This window comes from Chiloscyllium plagiosum, unplaced genomic scaffold, assembly GCF_037043375.1.
Source record: "Chiloscyllium plagiosum isolate Xiang-an unplaced genomic scaffold, Cpla_swu_hap1 HiC_scaffold_10, whole genome shotgun sequence".
Classification (NCBI taxonomy): domain Eukaryota; kingdom Metazoa; phylum Chordata; class Chondrichthyes; order Orectolobiformes; family Hemiscylliidae; genus Chiloscyllium; species Chiloscyllium plagiosum.
Window position 1 is genome coordinate 31,207,240 of NW_028270148.1, and position 16,674 is coordinate 31,223,913.

The 16,674-nt window shown below is 39.6% G+C and overlaps 1 protein-coding gene and 1 long non-coding RNA gene across 10 annotated transcripts in view; one reads left to right on the forward strand and one right to left on the reverse strand.

The window, feature by feature from the left end:
* The window catches only part of LOC122552711 (CAP-Gly domain-containing linker protein 4-like), a 433,681-nt gene that overhangs the window by 257,441 nt on the left and 159,566 nt on the right, over nt 1-16,674 (reverse strand). For 5 of the 9 annotated variants that reach the window (XM_087991246.1, XM_043695605.2, XM_087991250.1 and 2 more), the window contains 2 exons: nt 8,878-8,958; nt 5,548-5,697 (listed from right to left, as the gene is read on the reverse strand). The exons of 2 other annotated variants lie outside the window; for them this stretch is intronic. In XM_087991246.1, the coding sequence (XP_087847372.1) occupies nt 5,548-5,697; nt 8,878-8,958 (231 nt within the window). The remainder of the gene's footprint in view (nt 1-5,547; nt 5,698-8,877; nt 8,959-16,674) is intronic. 2 more of the 9 variants (XM_087991244.1, XM_087991245.1) reach the window with 2 other exon arrangements.
* Nucleotides 11,332-13,283, forward strand: LOC148148929 (uncharacterized). Its single transcript, XR_015758277.1, has 3 exons — nt 11,332-11,442; nt 12,958-13,012; nt 13,160-13,283. It is a non-coding gene; the product is annotated as an uncharacterized LOC148148929 (long non-coding RNA).

Sequence of the window (16,674 nt, forward strand, 5' to 3'; positions counted from 1 at the left end):
CCCACCACTCTCTGTAAAGAGCCATTAATCATTTTAAGGGGGGACTTCCACACCCATCTGGGAGGAAATCCTACTGCTGACACAGAATCAAATGGTTTCAACAACACACTGGGATCAGTGATAAGTGCTGGAACTACAACTCACTCCAGTGTCAAGGAACCAGAAATGAAAGACAAAAGCTAGGCAAGAAGACCCTGGCAAAAATTAAAGTTGGCAGCTACAAAAGACAGGAGGAAGGGAGGACATGACCTAACAGGGAAGGGGTGGCGTCTCCAATGGACTCAGAGACTTCATGAAGAAGGCACTCCCCATCTAACTCCCTTAGTATACCACCAACTTGTAAGCTGAGACTTGCTGTGTATTAGATATTTGATGTGGGCCTCTCAATTGTTCAATAATTAGACAGCATGAAGCCTTGTCAGCTGACAAAGGTGACAAAATGGGGAGGATGTACCAAGTGAAAATTGGTGATATAGAATATTTGGTCAGGGGTTGGAGGGAGGGGGTTTGGTGTAGGTGCACCATGGACAAGCAGACAATATACATCAATAGACGGTTAAGCAGGATCGAATTTGGCACGCAGTTTTTTTGCTGAGTTTATGTTTTAAAAACATAGAGATTGGAAACCTGACTAGGAACCAACACTTCAATATTGTATAATGTAGAGTCATAGACTCATACAACATGGAAACAAACCCTTTGGTCCAACCAGTCTATACCAACCATAATCCCAAATTAAACTAGCCCCACCTGCTATGATTGGCCCATGTCCCATCAATCATTTCTTATTTATGTACTTTTCTAAATGTCTTTTAAACATTAACAGAATTCACCACTTCCTCTGGAAGTTCATTCCACACATGAACCACTCCCTCAGTAAAAAAGTTGCCCCCATGTCTATTTTTAAACTCTTTCTCCTCTCACCTTAAAAATATGCCCACAAATCTTGAAATCCTTCACCCTAGGGGAAAGACACCTGACATTCATCTTATTTACACCCTCATGATTTTATAAACATTCACAAGGTCATCCCTCAACCTCCTACGCTACAGTTAAAAATATCCCAGCCTACCCAGTCTCTCCATAAAACTCAAATCCTCTATTTCTGGAAACATCCTGGTAACATCTTCCATTTTGATAGGAATGGCCTTCCTTTTAACTGGTGGTATATTTATAAATCATATAAAGATACCATGCTATGACTGAGAATTCTAATGGCAAATGAATGACCTTAAAGTGGTGGGGAGATGGCAAAGTCATTGTGCGATCAGACAATGATTATGATACAGAAAACAGGGAGTAGAAAACTTTACTTGAGTTCAAATAGAATGCCAGTGATGCAAAAAGTCTGATTCATCCTGAGTCAATGGCTACAAAAAGCAATGGATTCACTGAGTCTGAAGGGACAATATTTAAATAGGCAAAACTACAATTAACCCAACATTTGATATTGCTTAGTGGCTTGGGTTTTATCCCTGACATGCAGTAAAGGACCCAGCAAGGAGTCAAAATCTGAAAATAGACCACAGCACCAAGCCACTAAGTTCCTGGCTCCTGTAATCTTAATAATTCAAATGCTGGGGTCCTCAAAGTTTCAAAAGTCGTAGTGTGATGAAATAATATGTAAAATCCATGACGGGATGTATTGCACTATACTGTCTGACAGCAGCAACAAAATGGGTGGAGCTGACTGACCAGAAGAGGCCCAAGTAAAATTTATTATTTTGCTTGGTTCCTTCTATGCCAGGAGTATTCACTCTAGACTCTTCAAGAAGTCTTCAGTCCTTCAGAGAACTTCCATTGCAGCAAGCAGCAGGGAATTACCTGGACTGGCGATCTCATAGTCTCTCATCAAGAAAGAATTCCAGCACTGCCCTGATCTTCAATCAGTGGGACAACCAGTCCACTCCCTCTGACCACAATGCTACAGAGTTGTATACTGACTATTTTGTCTGCTTATGGAAATTCATGCATAGCCATGAACAATGCTACTGGGCAAAAGATAAATCTGTAATGGTTATGACTTTCAAGCTCAAGTACAAACCCACCAGTAGTGACCATCTCAGTCCAAAGGATAATTATTCAAATGAAAGCTTCAATGAGTATTTCTAAAATATTGTTGGTTGTTGCAACTTTATGATATCCTTGGTCTTGTATTGCCAATCTGTGAAGTCCATTAAGCGTGGGTAAAAAATATTAACTTGTGTTAATGATCACAGTAAACAATAACAACACTTCATTCCAACATGACGATACAAGAAAACCAGATCATGAATATGTGTGACAATTTATCTCTAACTGTGATGATTTATACTGTCTCATCCGTAATATCATGTCACATCCCCTTCTACAACATCCTCCCAGACTCTATACATGATAACTACATGTCCAAGAAAATTTCTCACATAAGTTCTTATTTATTGGAATAAGCACTGCAGTGGTTTTACTAGCGTACCTGGCCCATGTCCTCAGCTCCTTCAGAGGGAAATGAGAATCTGAGTCGTCAATTAATTCTCTTGAATGATGCTGGGCAGAAAGAGAATTGTCAGATGACTCAAGTTCAGCATTCAAGCATCATTTAGATTCACTGATGAACTCAATATCTCTGGTCTGTTCAACACTTTTTTGTGACTGCCTTCATGATGTGAATGATTGCTTTCTTGAGGATACTAATGCATGTCTGTTTCATCATTCTATATGATTTTGGTTTGATCGATAATATGGTATTGGATGTGGACTTGGCAATTAAATTAGATTAGATTAGATTAGATTAGATTACTTACAGTGTGGAAACAGGCCCTTCGGCCCAACAAGTCCACACCGACCCGCCGAAGCGCAACCCACCCATACCCCTGCATTTACCCCTTACCTAACACTACAGGCAATTTAGCATGGCCAATTCACCTGACCTGCACATCTTTGGACTGTGGGAGGAAACCGGAGCACCCGGAGGAAACCCACGCAGACACGGGGAGAATGTGCAAACTCCACACAGTCAGTCGCCTGAGGCGGGAATGTTTGAACGGACATCCACACTGAAAGGATGGCTGGTAGGTTACGTGCTCTGTGATGATTTCTGTAGTTCTACATGTAACTAGAATGGTACTCATCTTCTTTTCCACCCCCCACCCCCCCAACCACCCCCACCCCCACAGTCTAAATCCTCTACTTCAAGATTCACTATGAGTGTATATGGGAGAGAAGGAAGTTGAGTTCGCAGTGAGCAAAACCATTTTGAAGTAGAGTTGGAAAATAATTCAAGAGTGACAAATGAATGTCATTGTTCTTTATTAGCATGACCTTTACTGTTTGGATTCTCCTTTTTTCTTCAGCATTGATTTGCAGGTATTGCGGTGAGCTACTGATATGGTCAAAGCCTTAGGATACCGTGTACTCCTTAAAGTACTCATTTGCAAATCGTGATTGATTGTCCAAACTGACAAGATCAAAGATCCTGTGGGCTTCAAAGATGTCCTTTAGAGACCTAATCACTGCCTCCAATGAATAACTCTTCAATCTCGTGACCTCCAACCACCTTATATAACAGTCAACCACTATTAAGAATGTTTTACCTCAAAGAGATCCATCCCTAGGCTTTTCCACAATCTTGAAGGAAAATATGATGATATGAGTGGTTCGTTTGGCGCCTAGGCAATGAATTGCACAAGTGATATATCTTGATATCATCCCTTCTAAAGCTTTTGAAAGACTTCGCCATCAAACGGAATCACTTGCTCTGGCTCAACATTTTGTGATGTCAAAATTACTTTGATATAAGAATTGCAGTATATTGAGTTTCGGTACCCTTAGTATGACTAAATCTCTTCACATAAGTTAGAAAATTATCCATTACACTGAGGTATCCTCTCTATTGATCAAGAATGGGATTTTTTGCATAACAACCTTGAGCATGTTCTATGTAAGATTTTTGTGTATTTCTGCTTTCAGTAAGTTGTTCAGTTGTTGCTGACAGATTTACAGTTGTTCATGACATAAATGTTTCTGTCTCTCAAACATAAGTTGTATCTGGATGTTCAGACCTTGCCACTGGAATGCAAGACACATTTCCTTGAACATACTCATAACCTTTATAGCAAATGCCATTAACTGTACCCTTGATGGCAATCTTCCTAATTTCTTAGCATCCAAGAGAGTAACTGAAAATTCTATCTCAATTGCGAAGAACCTAGTTCATAATTGGCAGGTTTCTTACAAGCCCATGCAGCAGCCATGACTCTTTTCCCATGATTGCATACCTTTGTCCAGCCAATGAAATACTTCCATTTTAACAGGACCCTATTGGAGCATACTTCACACTGTACCTAACTCTTGCTGACTGACTGCAAACATCACCAACCACAACCTGGGAATTGACCCAAGTGTAACGGTTTCAATCTCCCATGCAAAATTTGGGCAACCTTCAATCACATAAAATTGGGTCAGGGAAAATGTGACAACTTGTTTGACAAATAGAACAATAGTAATAGTTCAAATTATGAGTGCAGCCACCCAAGGCAGACAATCACATACATACTGAACTTTTGCCTTGAGGGATCCATTCCTGGTGGCATCATCACAGTGCAACAGCTGAAGCTGTTAAATAGATTGTTAACCTCAATATTGAAATGTATCTGCTTGCCCATCCATCTGAATAATCAACTATTTTCCTTGTGCAATTAACATTTGCTTTTTGCGACATTTCATAAATAAGATACATTTTAAACACTGGGCAAGAGGTTTCATTTATAAAACTGTACACCAGAATGCCAGCTACAACATTCTACTATCATATGAACTTTCACAACACCACATTTGAAGGTTAAGTGGATAGTAGTAATTGCCTAACTGCATAAATGGTTAGATGCAGAATTAGTTTTGTGACAGAAGGTATCGGGGTCAATTATCACTCCCCCTGCCTTATGCAAGCTTAATTAAAATTGAGTGAGGGATCCAGTTTCAGAAATCAGCGCCAGAACAAACTCAGCAAGATAAGTCTGCCCTCTTTACTCCCATCTCTCAAAAAGAGGATACCCCACCAGGATTAGTTTGGTTTGCTGGACACCATTACATTGGATCATAGGTGGACTGCTGTTTTGGCCCAGAAGTGAATGAGACATTTGCAAATTAGTTTATCCAGCAAAATTGACTGAACCTCACTGCTATTGTTTCCAGACAGACCAGTTGTTTGCTGGTAACATCCCTGCCTAAGAATTAATACAAAGTCCATAACTTCTGCCTTATTTAACCTTTAAACTATCCAGTGATGTCTTTTGTTAGTTTGCAGTTTCATTCCCACAGTTGTTCTGCCGCCCTCATTTGAATGATTCAAAAGTAAAAGTTAGTGCAAAATGTGAGTGCCACAGTAGTCCATATCAATCAACCTTACACACACTGCACATCCATTTCAGAATCTCCATTAAAGTTGTCTTCATATTTTTTTGCTTCTCATTCAGTAGGTTTCAATAAATTTGGTTGACTTTAAAATGTCTTTCTGTTAATGTCAACATGAAATATCTAGCATTTTCTTTAGAAAATGTGAGCAAATACCCGTGGTGATCTTGGTAATTGCAGGTATTGATTTAGTTGCCATCTTCTTAGAGTTAGCCAAATTCCTTTGTCGGGTGGGCGGCTGCCTTTGTCTGCTTTCTATTGAAGAGGTAGAGGAAGATGAGGAGCAGAGTGACCCAGGCAGAGAAACTGGAAAGACAACAGAAGTTGAATAGAGAGAAAGGATGGAAGTAAGAAAAATACACAACTTAAAGGAAGTAAAGCATAATGGGACAAATCATTCATTGTTATTCGCATCATAAATTCACATATTTAAGTTTTCTTAATTGAAGGGCCTTTTGTACAGAGACAGATCATGTGAATACAATTTTACTTTTGACCTTTTACTCTCGTATTTGCCATTTTGGACATTTATTTTTCATTTTCAATCTATTGACATTTTTGCTTCCCTGGTTTTGATTTCATTCTTTAATGAACTTATATTTAGAACTATTTTATGACATAGAAATTACTGAATGAAAAAGACCAAGGTCGATCTAGTTCACCATATATCATCCTAGTAGTCACACTGAAGCACATCAATTGAGTTGTTGACTAATCATAACAGTTTATCTCCATCAATTAATACAACAGTCAAAATATGATGTAAGGAAAACCACTATGGTGGATGTTTTACAAACCACCTGGCAATTCCAAATACAGTATATAATGCTTACCATGCCAGCCGCAAAACCTGCCACTCTAGAACTGCTGAGGCTGCAAATGGCACATGACTCTCAAAGTCAGAGTCATAGAAGTCTACACAAATGAAAAAGCCCCTTTGGCATCTCTGTTCTGTGCCAGTCAAAAACAATCACCTAATTAATCTAATCTATTTTCCAGCACTTGACCCGTAGCTTTGATGCCTTGGTATCACATGCATAACTAAATATTTTTTACATGTTGTGAGAGTCTCTGCCTAACACTCTTATAGGTATTGAGTTCCAGATTCTCACCACCTTATTTTTGAACAACATTTTCCTCATATCCCCTATGAATCTCCTGTCCCTTACCTTACATGTAGTCACTTTCAGCCACATTAGGGAGGTGTTATTGTGCTAATCCATCAATGCTGAGCTTACACAAAGGACCCTATTTTGAACTAATTCAAGGGCATGTTATTCAGTTTGTGAATGAGACAAAGTTTTTGAAGTATTATGACATGTTTTCAGAGGGACTGTCATGAGTTTCTGGATTTGGTAGGGGGTATTGCTAGTTTCCCACAGGGCTTGGAGAGAATTTTGTGACCTGTCCATGCAAAGAATGCGGTAGGATAAGGGTTGTAACTGCTTCTGATTCTATATCACAATAGACAAATGGAACTGAGGGTGTAAAGAGGAAAGAATCTATACAGTGACAGAAGGGCAAGGACCTTCACAGAAAGCCCTATCAACATTGGATTTTCAGAGAACAATTTCACATCCTTCTCTCACCTAAGAACCATGTCAATGATATCTGACAGTCATCAAGGAAGTAGTCAGAGAACTGTTCCATTTCCTTCAACAAGCCCTACAGCCTAATATCAGAAAAGGGACAGCATTACTCATGGTCACCACCACTCTGAACCTTTACATAAAGAGTTCCTTTCTGCAGAAGCATAAGACATCATAAATATTACAAATTGCACTATCTGTCACTGAATCCAAGAGCCAACAAAAGACCTGCATGTGAGGAGAGTTGATTTATTGTTTGTCTCTAACCAGAGAGAAGTAGGATGAACAGCCTGTCCAAACGTTGCAGGTACTGCATCAACTGCATGAATAGTTGTATGGATTCCACTTGTCAAAGAGGAGATTGCAGGAAGCACAAGCTGTTCCATTTCAACTAATGTTTACTTGATGCGTGATCATTCCCAAACTATCACTATGCTGAATTTCTGCAATCCTGGTAGCAGCTTTGATGCCTTCATTCTGAGGTAGTACACCATTATTTCCATGAAGAACCAGAATCCCATCCTCATGTGCCAAAGATTTGTGGAGATACTTTTCTTATTTGGATAAATATATGTTGAAATTAAATAAGTGATACCCTGTCCAGCATAAAATGTGCAGGTGAGCATGTAGAATGACCCAGCAGATTTAATGACAATGTTCCCTTCCTGCAACAAACAAGTTTAATCTGCTCTTTTAAACAGCTGGTGTTGCTTCTTTAAATTTTGAGCAACTATCACTGATTAAAGCATATGGGCCCAGATGATAATTTAATCTGCTAATTCGTGGCAGGAGGAGTTCACAGACAAATGAAAAAACATGTTTGTTTTCCTGTGAGTTCAGAAGGAGCAGCAGTGCATCCTTCAGTCTCTGGCAGCTGCTTCCTGCTGCCCAATATTCCATTCTACCCGCTGTCGACCTCTTGGTTCCCATCAGTTTTGATGGCTTTGGACTTAAATCCATCCACTCTATTTAAATTTACAGACTCATAGATCTCAGTATTATCAATAGATAGGACTGAACATGTTCCAGTCTGAATTGTTACAAAGCTGTAAGATTGTACCCCAGATGGCCAAGACAGTTCAAAATAACATGCAGCTCAGCCAGGTTGTCAATTAGCTGCTGCTGCTATTTTTGAAAAATTCCTTTCTCTTTTTAAATTATGTGTCCTGTTGAATGGCTTGGTGCCTTAGCAGACTGACAAAATTGTCCAACAACCTAATCTCCCCCGTGCTGTTCTGTGGAACTCCTGTACCATAGAAAGTAAATTGAAAGTAAAATTGTTGAAGAGGAAAAGAGAAAGATAGTGAATGGAGTGGAGAGAGACAGAGACAGACAAAGGAAAGAAGGAGAGAGATTAAAGTGAGTTGAGAGAGACAGTAAAATGAATTTAAAGAGAAAAAAAACAAAATGCACATAAGGAGGGGCAAAAGAGATGAAGTAAGGAATTAAAAATTCAATTTAGAAAAGAGACACTTAAGTTGAGGACAGAGAGATAGAGAGTTGAAATAGAGAGAGAGATAAAGTGATTGAGAGATAAAATGACAAGCCAGTTCAACCCCAGCAGTATGCAGAATATCTGAAATGAAAATTTAAGATGGTTACACGCAAATAAAACTTTTCTTTTAGCATATTTTGTCCTAATAACACTACTTAAACCCAGTAATGACACTGATAGGGCATTGAGACAAAAAAGTAACCTAAGAAGCGCGAGCAGTTAAAAATGTTAAGCAAGAACTGTAAAAGCTACACTATCGTTATCATTATCTTGGTGAACAGGCAAGAATTTTAGAGTTAGCACCACACATGCTAAGATTAATTTTAAACTTTTTAAACAGTTAGCAGGTTATTCTTACAGTAGGAATCAACTTTAATTCCAATTGCACATAATACCGTATACCTTCTGTTCCAGCATGAGGTTTGGTAATGTCCTGAGCTGGTATGGGGTCTTTCTGAACATACTTTTTGGAAGAAAGTAGACCTTTTGATGGAAAAAAATTATTTGATAGTCAAATAGGAAGACAAAAATGTGCATGTTTAAATGGATTAACATGGCAAATGCTTACATCCAAGTTTCATAATATATATATATCTTGGGCCTTTAAATGCTTCAACACACTGCTATGGAGACACAATAACACAAACATTCTAAGGTTGTACTCCATTTCCATTACAAGAGCATGGACTAAAGAATTGGGCACAAATAGATTTGTTATTACCCTAATCTTCCAGCAATGAAGACTAAAAGGTCAAAAGTACTGCAAACTGAATACATGCCTCCAGAGGCAAGTCTGCAGCCATTGGTAACATCAACTATAAAGGAAATTAGCCTTGAAAAATTTACTCTTATAATAAAACAAAAAAAATCATGAAACCCCAAAATATAGTTGAAAAATAAAGTGGAAACAGTAGTTTAATCAATATTGTAAATACGAAGAAAGTTTAACATTTGAATGTGACCTTTCTGATCAACCACTGGCTGACATGTTATGCACCTCTGGAATTTTATGGAGAAAATATTTAAGAGGATCTGATTTTGGATGCACATATGACAATGAACATTTACTCTGGATCTTTATTCTTTTAAGATGGGCAGCGCATTAGCTTTGTGCTTGCCTGCTCATAAACATGATTATAGAGTACAGCCAAGCACAAAACGAGCTGCTGACTGATTTGCACATTGTACAGCTAGCCCATCCCTCTTAAAGGAACCCTGCTCATTTTAAAGGAGAACTGCACTAAGGATACAACAGCAGCTGCAAAAGGTGCAGAAAAGTCTTGATTGGAAAGAATAGCAAATGAGTGTGAGAGAGAACTATCAAGATTTTGGATGTCTTAGTGATGGAGGTTGATAGGAGGAGAAACATCATGTTTTCACAAGAATCCAGGAAACCCTTAAGACACACCATTAAAAAGAAGAGAACCCAGGTGGTGAAACAGATAATTCCTGGAATCTTATCCTGATGATATAGCTGCAATGTGGGAAAAGATTTGATGGCTCCAGAAGGATAGTCAAGGTCAATGAATGCACCTTCTACCCACTGCACCGCCAACTTCTCAGACTGCTCAATGCATCACAACCTCATAAACAACCCAGCAAAGTTCCTGAGGAATTTAGATTCAGGCTTAACTTTCAGAGACTCCACACCACTGATCATGCTACCAGACACACTCACTTCATATTCAGAGACTCCACAGATTTCTAGTTGTTTAGTTATGGTAGACATATGACCCAAACACACTTCAACACAGGCAATCTTTCCCCTCTTACATTTTTTTGGCTAAGTGTCAGTTTCGTTGAATTTCACAGAGAGTTTTTCTCCATGAGGCATAGCTAGATCTCTCATTGTATCTTAACAAACTCACTTCATTAACTACCTTTAGGTTTAAATGGATATACAAACAAGTCAAAACTGATATGAGTAAAATATTTTTCACTCAGTGAGTGTTGAGGTACAAATGCACTGTCTGGAAATGAGGTGGAGGAAAATTCAATTGAAGCAGTCAAGAGAATTTGGATAGAAGTGTTGCCCAGGCAAAAGTTGAGAGATTGACACTAGGTGGTAGAGCCAGTCATAACAATCTGGGATTCTTTGATTCTGCGACCAATCCCATCCCTACAACATCAGACTTGCCGGATTCTAGCTCTCTCTTACCACTCACTGCTTCTGGAACAATTCACTACTCACTGAATATCCGCTGAAAGACTGGTATCACTCACCATCTTTATTATACCACTTCGACAACAGATGAGCACTGTCATTCTGAAGCTGTCCAGCTTATGGAAGGACATCATTCCAAAGATGTCTAAGAAAGGGAAAATAGCATCAGAATTCTTTGACAGGGAGCTGAAGGTCCTGGTGGATGGGGTGGTCCACCTGGCCGGCAGAAGAGGCCATACCAGTAGACCCTGACAGCCTGTTTTGAAGTTGTCAAATGGGCTAATGCTATCTCCACAGTCCAGCAGAACTGCCAGCAGTGCCACAAGAAAGTCAATGACCTTCTCCACTCTGCTAGGCTTACTGACACATTCCTTTCTGCTGCCTCACACTTGCTCTATCTGTTAGTTCACCCATCTCACTAAAGTTCATGTCCTTCCACTCTCACTATTTGCTGCAACATCTTCTTGCACTCACTCTTTGTCGAGTTTCCACCCTCAACTTTCTACACTACAAATGCTGCATGGCATCTGTGCTGCCTACTTACCTGCCCAGGACAACTCACTACTGTCTGAATATCTGCAGCAGTACTACAGCTAAGCCATCCACTTTCATCTCACTCAATCCCTCCCATTCTCTCATTCCAGGAGAAAATTGCCCATAATAAGGCGGAAAGAGCCAGGAAAGGTGGAGGGGTACCTAACATCATGCACCCCACCCATTACAAGGAAAGAATCCTATCCCTCACAGGAGAAGACTCAGTTTGCTCCTGTGGGATGCCGAGACATTCATGTCCTGCAAACCAAGTAGGTACCTTTCTTCATTCCATTGCAACTCATACTAAACCCACTGTCAATGTCATTCATTGACTACCACCTGATGAAGGTCCAATTAAACCTGTTGGATTATAACCTGATTTTGTGTGATTTTTAACATTGTACACCACTTCACATCATTGGTACAACACCTCTTCTTGTGTCTTCTGATAACCAAATGGCCATGTAGAGACAGGGACTGCGCTGTGAGAAGGCATCTCCTTGATTTCTGAGGAAGAGAGTTCAGAGGCTTCAAGGGAAGCATTGGCAAGACCCCCTCCTGTATCTCTGCCAGCTTAGAAACTGACATCTCAGTGAGATTGTCAGGTTTAGAAACTTTGTGAGGACAAGCGAGTGGGAACCTCATTCCAACAGCTCTGCAAGGAAAAAAAATTCCAAACCCCAGACACCTGCTCAGTCCCAGGCAGGAGAGAACCTGTGTGATGGGCAATACTTTGTTTAAATGTACAGACTAACAAGAGCAGCAGAGAGGTTTGTGGGAAGCAATAGCCCTCATAGCCCAGAGATGGCAGGAGTTCCTCACAGCCAGCTATGCTACAAGGAACCAACTGCCTCACACTTGCAATTGTCTGACTGCCACCAATGACAGGTTTGCAGCTCCTATGGAAAGGCAGATACAGCACTCTCAGGGTCTGCTAGATACCTGCATACAACAGCACTCCATTGCTTTAGCTATTGGTTCTCAAGATCTAAGGCGTGGCAACAGGAGATTGAGGAATCTAGCACACACTCCAAGTACTCCTTCCTTGCACAGAAATAGGGTGGTGCCAGGAGCCCAGCTGAAGGAGACTCTACACAGGCACCTCAGAAGTCTTCTCTCCAGGCCCTCCATCCTGCCCACTCCCCTCCAATCTGAGGACAGCCCACTTGCCTCTGTCAAGATGACCCTGAGAAGACCAGACATAAATGGCCTTGGGTCACCCAACCAAACCTCCAAGGCTAACGGGCTCCGTTAGCAGCCAGACTCCATTTAACTCTGAGACATAGTGGGAGGGAAAGAAAAAATAATCCTTTTGAGAGTACTTTGGTGGCATTGGTGACATCACATTCTTTATGTTAGCATACATATTAGTGGTTTTGAAATATATCTGTTTATTTGATTGTCCATGCAGTCCTTAATGGAACTGTGCCAGCACGATGCTTACCTTCATGTACAAATAGAGTGTACCATAGCACAATGTCTATGTTAACAGCACATGGAACAAGATGTGCATGGGCTATATAGGGCAATGGATTCTGTTGGCACCATTGCTTCTCTTGGCCAGGCATCCCTATCCTTCCATTGGTCTCTATATGTAAAAGTGTCATTGTTGAATGAAGTGGTCAGCAATGTCTGGGGCAGTGCAGTGAACAGCACACAAGGAGTGCCATACTAGGATTGCCATGGATTAGGAACCCTGCAGTCAAGTGCATTGGTCTGTATGTAATGTTCTTGATCTCTAAGATATCTTACATTGGTGATTCCTGCACCTCCTTCCCTCACAGGTCGAGACATTTATTCCACGCACACTGGGTGTGGTCACAGCCACCTTCTTTCACAGTGAGTAATTTCAAATTACATCATGATAGAAGGCAACAGAAAGGGCTCTTGAGGTTATTGTTTCTAGTTTCTGCTTTATTCACTTATCCTCTTTAAATAACCTTGAAATATCTTTGCATCCTCCTCACAACTCTCACTCTCATCCAGTTTTGTGATATCTAACAACTTGGAAATGCGGATTCATGGCATCGGAGTCAAGTATGGGCCAGTGCAGTACCTGGCGGCATCAGTGGTATCTGTATTGGCGAGGTCCAGGAGGGCTCATAGTGGCATAGGCATCAGTGGAATCGAGATGGCGATGAAGAATGATGACTTCCATTCCAGCGGCAGCACAGCAAAGAGGTCTCATGCCTGGCCCATGGCAGAGCACATCCCTTGATGTGGGTTTCTCTCTACAACTGTTCATCATGTACATTAGTTCACAATTCTCAAGCAGAACTACTAAGCTTGCAAAAACGCCTCTCAGGAGCAACAGCTAAAAAACAGTTGTTCCCAGGTTGTGTATCCTCATGAATACATTTAATTTGGAATGTAGTAAATGTTTTATGTGTATTCAACCATTAAGTAACAGTGAGACTAATTATGATAAATCAAAATAAAAGTGGATTTTATCTCCCCTGTGTGATAGTGTATCTTCCCATACCCAACATCCTGTTTCTCTCTGGTCCTCCCTCAGCCACATGTTCATTTACCTTGCATCACTTATCCCCTATTGAATCTAGCTATCTCTGCTCTCAATACATACTCTCAAGCCTCACAATGCTGCTGAAATATGTCTTCTTGTGTTCTTTTGAGATGGCTCTTTTGTGCAAAAATGTTTTCTTTTCCCTTGTTCCTTCTTTCTTCAATTCTTATCTTTCATTTTTTTTTCACTTCCTGGCTATTTTTGCATTTCTTGTACAGAGTATAATAAAGATGAAATTGTAGATACATTGTCATTTTATTAATATATTACAAAAATACTTTTTACTCAAATTCCAAAGTGAATGAATTGGGTTGTTTGTATTAAATTATTAAAGTATTAAACATGTTGATACTATTTTTAATAGTGTTCTTGACTTGATGTAATCTTTTCTTTAACTAACTATCTGCAGCTGCTGCAAAAGGCCAAGTGGGAAATGAGTCATTTTGTTTGAAAGTTCATTATCAAAATATCAGTCTCAGTCAAAATGTCAGCAATAATTATACATCTTACACAGTAAGCCCGAAAGGTAGGATTTGTGACACTGTCAGTCACCTGTCAGATTTAATGAACAGAATGTTAATAAGGTGCTAGTAAATAATCCTTTGCGTCGAAAGGATTGACTTTCCAAAGAACTTTCACAAACATTTTCTATAACAGTGGCAGCGAATCCACAGAAACACTAAAAGACATTATCCAGATCCACCCCCAAAGTTACAGTGAATGATCTCTTTTGGCAGTATAGGCTCACTGAGATGGAGGGTCTCTTCTCTACTATATGACTCTATGATTACACAGATGTTCAATATTAAAAATCTCTTAGGTTGCCCCAGCACTGAAATAGAGATGATTGGAGAACCATGGAAAACAAGCAAGCAAGAAAAATGTCAGACTATTTATTATACTTATTATATTAAGCACAGAGAAAATTAGTGGGATAACTTCCACTTTCCTTCATTTCTTGGAGTACTGCAACAAAATTTATTTTTGCAAAACCTCAACAATTCTGAGTGCCATGATGTTAAAGAACAGACATAGACAGGCTTTCTTTAAAGTTTAATCAAAAGATCAAATACACTTTTATTTTCACAAAAGCTGAAATATAATGTCCACTCTCCAAACAAGCAAACACACAATCAAAGATGATTGGTAGAGATGCAATATGCAGTCAAATAAGTAACAAAGTAACAAGAAACCAGTCAAATTTTCCAATGCAGACACCATACAGCCCATCCTTCAACCAAGGCCTTCACTGAGTAGCCAGCAGGCCTGTTCAAGGTATGGTTCTGGTGCTTAGATAAATCTAACAGTAACTCTGGAGAAAGTATACTGCACACACAGTTGGTCTGTAGACAAAGCCAAGCTCAACGCAAAGAACTGCAGATGTTGGAAATCTGAAGCAAATAAAAACAAAAACATACAATGTTGGAGAAACAGGCAGCATCTTTTGAATGAAAAACAGAGTTAACATTTTGAGTCCAGTGACTCTTCAACAGAAATAGCAATAGCCTGGTATCTCTGGTTGAGGGGGGTAACACTAAAAGCCAATGCAATTACGCTGTGGAATCGACATACGCTCAGAGGAAGTGTGTTCTATAAAAGCAAGTGAAGAGCCTGGAGATGCAGCCTGGTCCAGTGCATGAGAGGGAAACATTTCCCTGAGTGCAGTTTCCCTGAAGCAGCATTATAATGATAGTTGCTGGTGCAGCCAGAATGTAGTATTAAAGCATAGAAGCAACTGTAAGTGTGTCAGAGATGTGCCATGAGGCTTTATACAGGGTATCACATATCAGCTGACAGTGCCTGTGGACATTATGTAAATACAGCCAGTGCCCATTGAGTGTGCTTGAGATGTTGATGTTCGGTGTCTGATATAAAGATCCTTTGGACCAAGGTTAGCTGAAGTTGTCAGATACCCACTCTGACTTCCATATCGAGTTTTCTCAATGTCAAGTTTGCTTGGCACATTTGATAAGAAAGGAAGCTGAATATTAATAAGGTGAGTCAACAGCCATCAACCAGGTCTTTAACAAGAACTAATTCTCCTTAATTGACAACTCATTGTTGACAAGCGAGAAACTAACTGCATCATTTATCTCAAACATATAAGATGGCGTGAGATCCTCCCAACATGGAGATTGGCTTCATTACACTTTTTATCCAATTCTGTCACAAACCTCACCATAGGCCATGTCACACAGACTCCTATACGATTATGCCCATTGACTCCAGTATCTCCCAGCGGCATTGTTGGAAACAGATTTCAATGTATTAATGCAATGAAATCTGCTGTAAGATTATAGAGTCACTAAGCAGAATACCTCTTGTTAAAATATAACTTCATTACTAAAACAATTAAATCTAGTTTCATTCAAAACTAACACTTGACTTTATTAGGTACTTTTTTTGTAGAATAATTATATTAAACTTAGAAGTAGGGCATCGCAAGACACATACGCCAAATATGAAGAATTCTGGAAGTTTATGTGAAGTTTTACTGATCATTAATACCTTGAGACTTTCTGTTAGAAAATGTGAGAATGCTCCAGGTCTGTTTCTATGAGATATGAAGCCTTGGAATATAAAAACATTGAGATACAGTACTACATACAAAAGGCATTACTTGTGCAAATATATAAGGAGGTAGGTGTAAGTGGTAATATCACTGAACTAGTAATCTAGAACTCTAGGCTAATCCTCGAGGGACATGAGTTTAAATCCCTCCAATGGCAATCTAGAATCTGAATTGCAGTAGTAACATCAGATGGGATCATAACAAAAAGAGTCAATCTATTCTCAGGTTAATTGCTGTTTGATTTCTTTTGGCTGTTTCTATGATAATACAAGCATTGGTCGCTTTCTATATAACTCGTATAAGTTGCTGAATTCACAATAAGTCGTATGCCATATGATGAACGAATTTGCTCTCATTTCAAGACAAACCAGTTGCTCCAAGTCATTATTATCATTAAAATGTTGC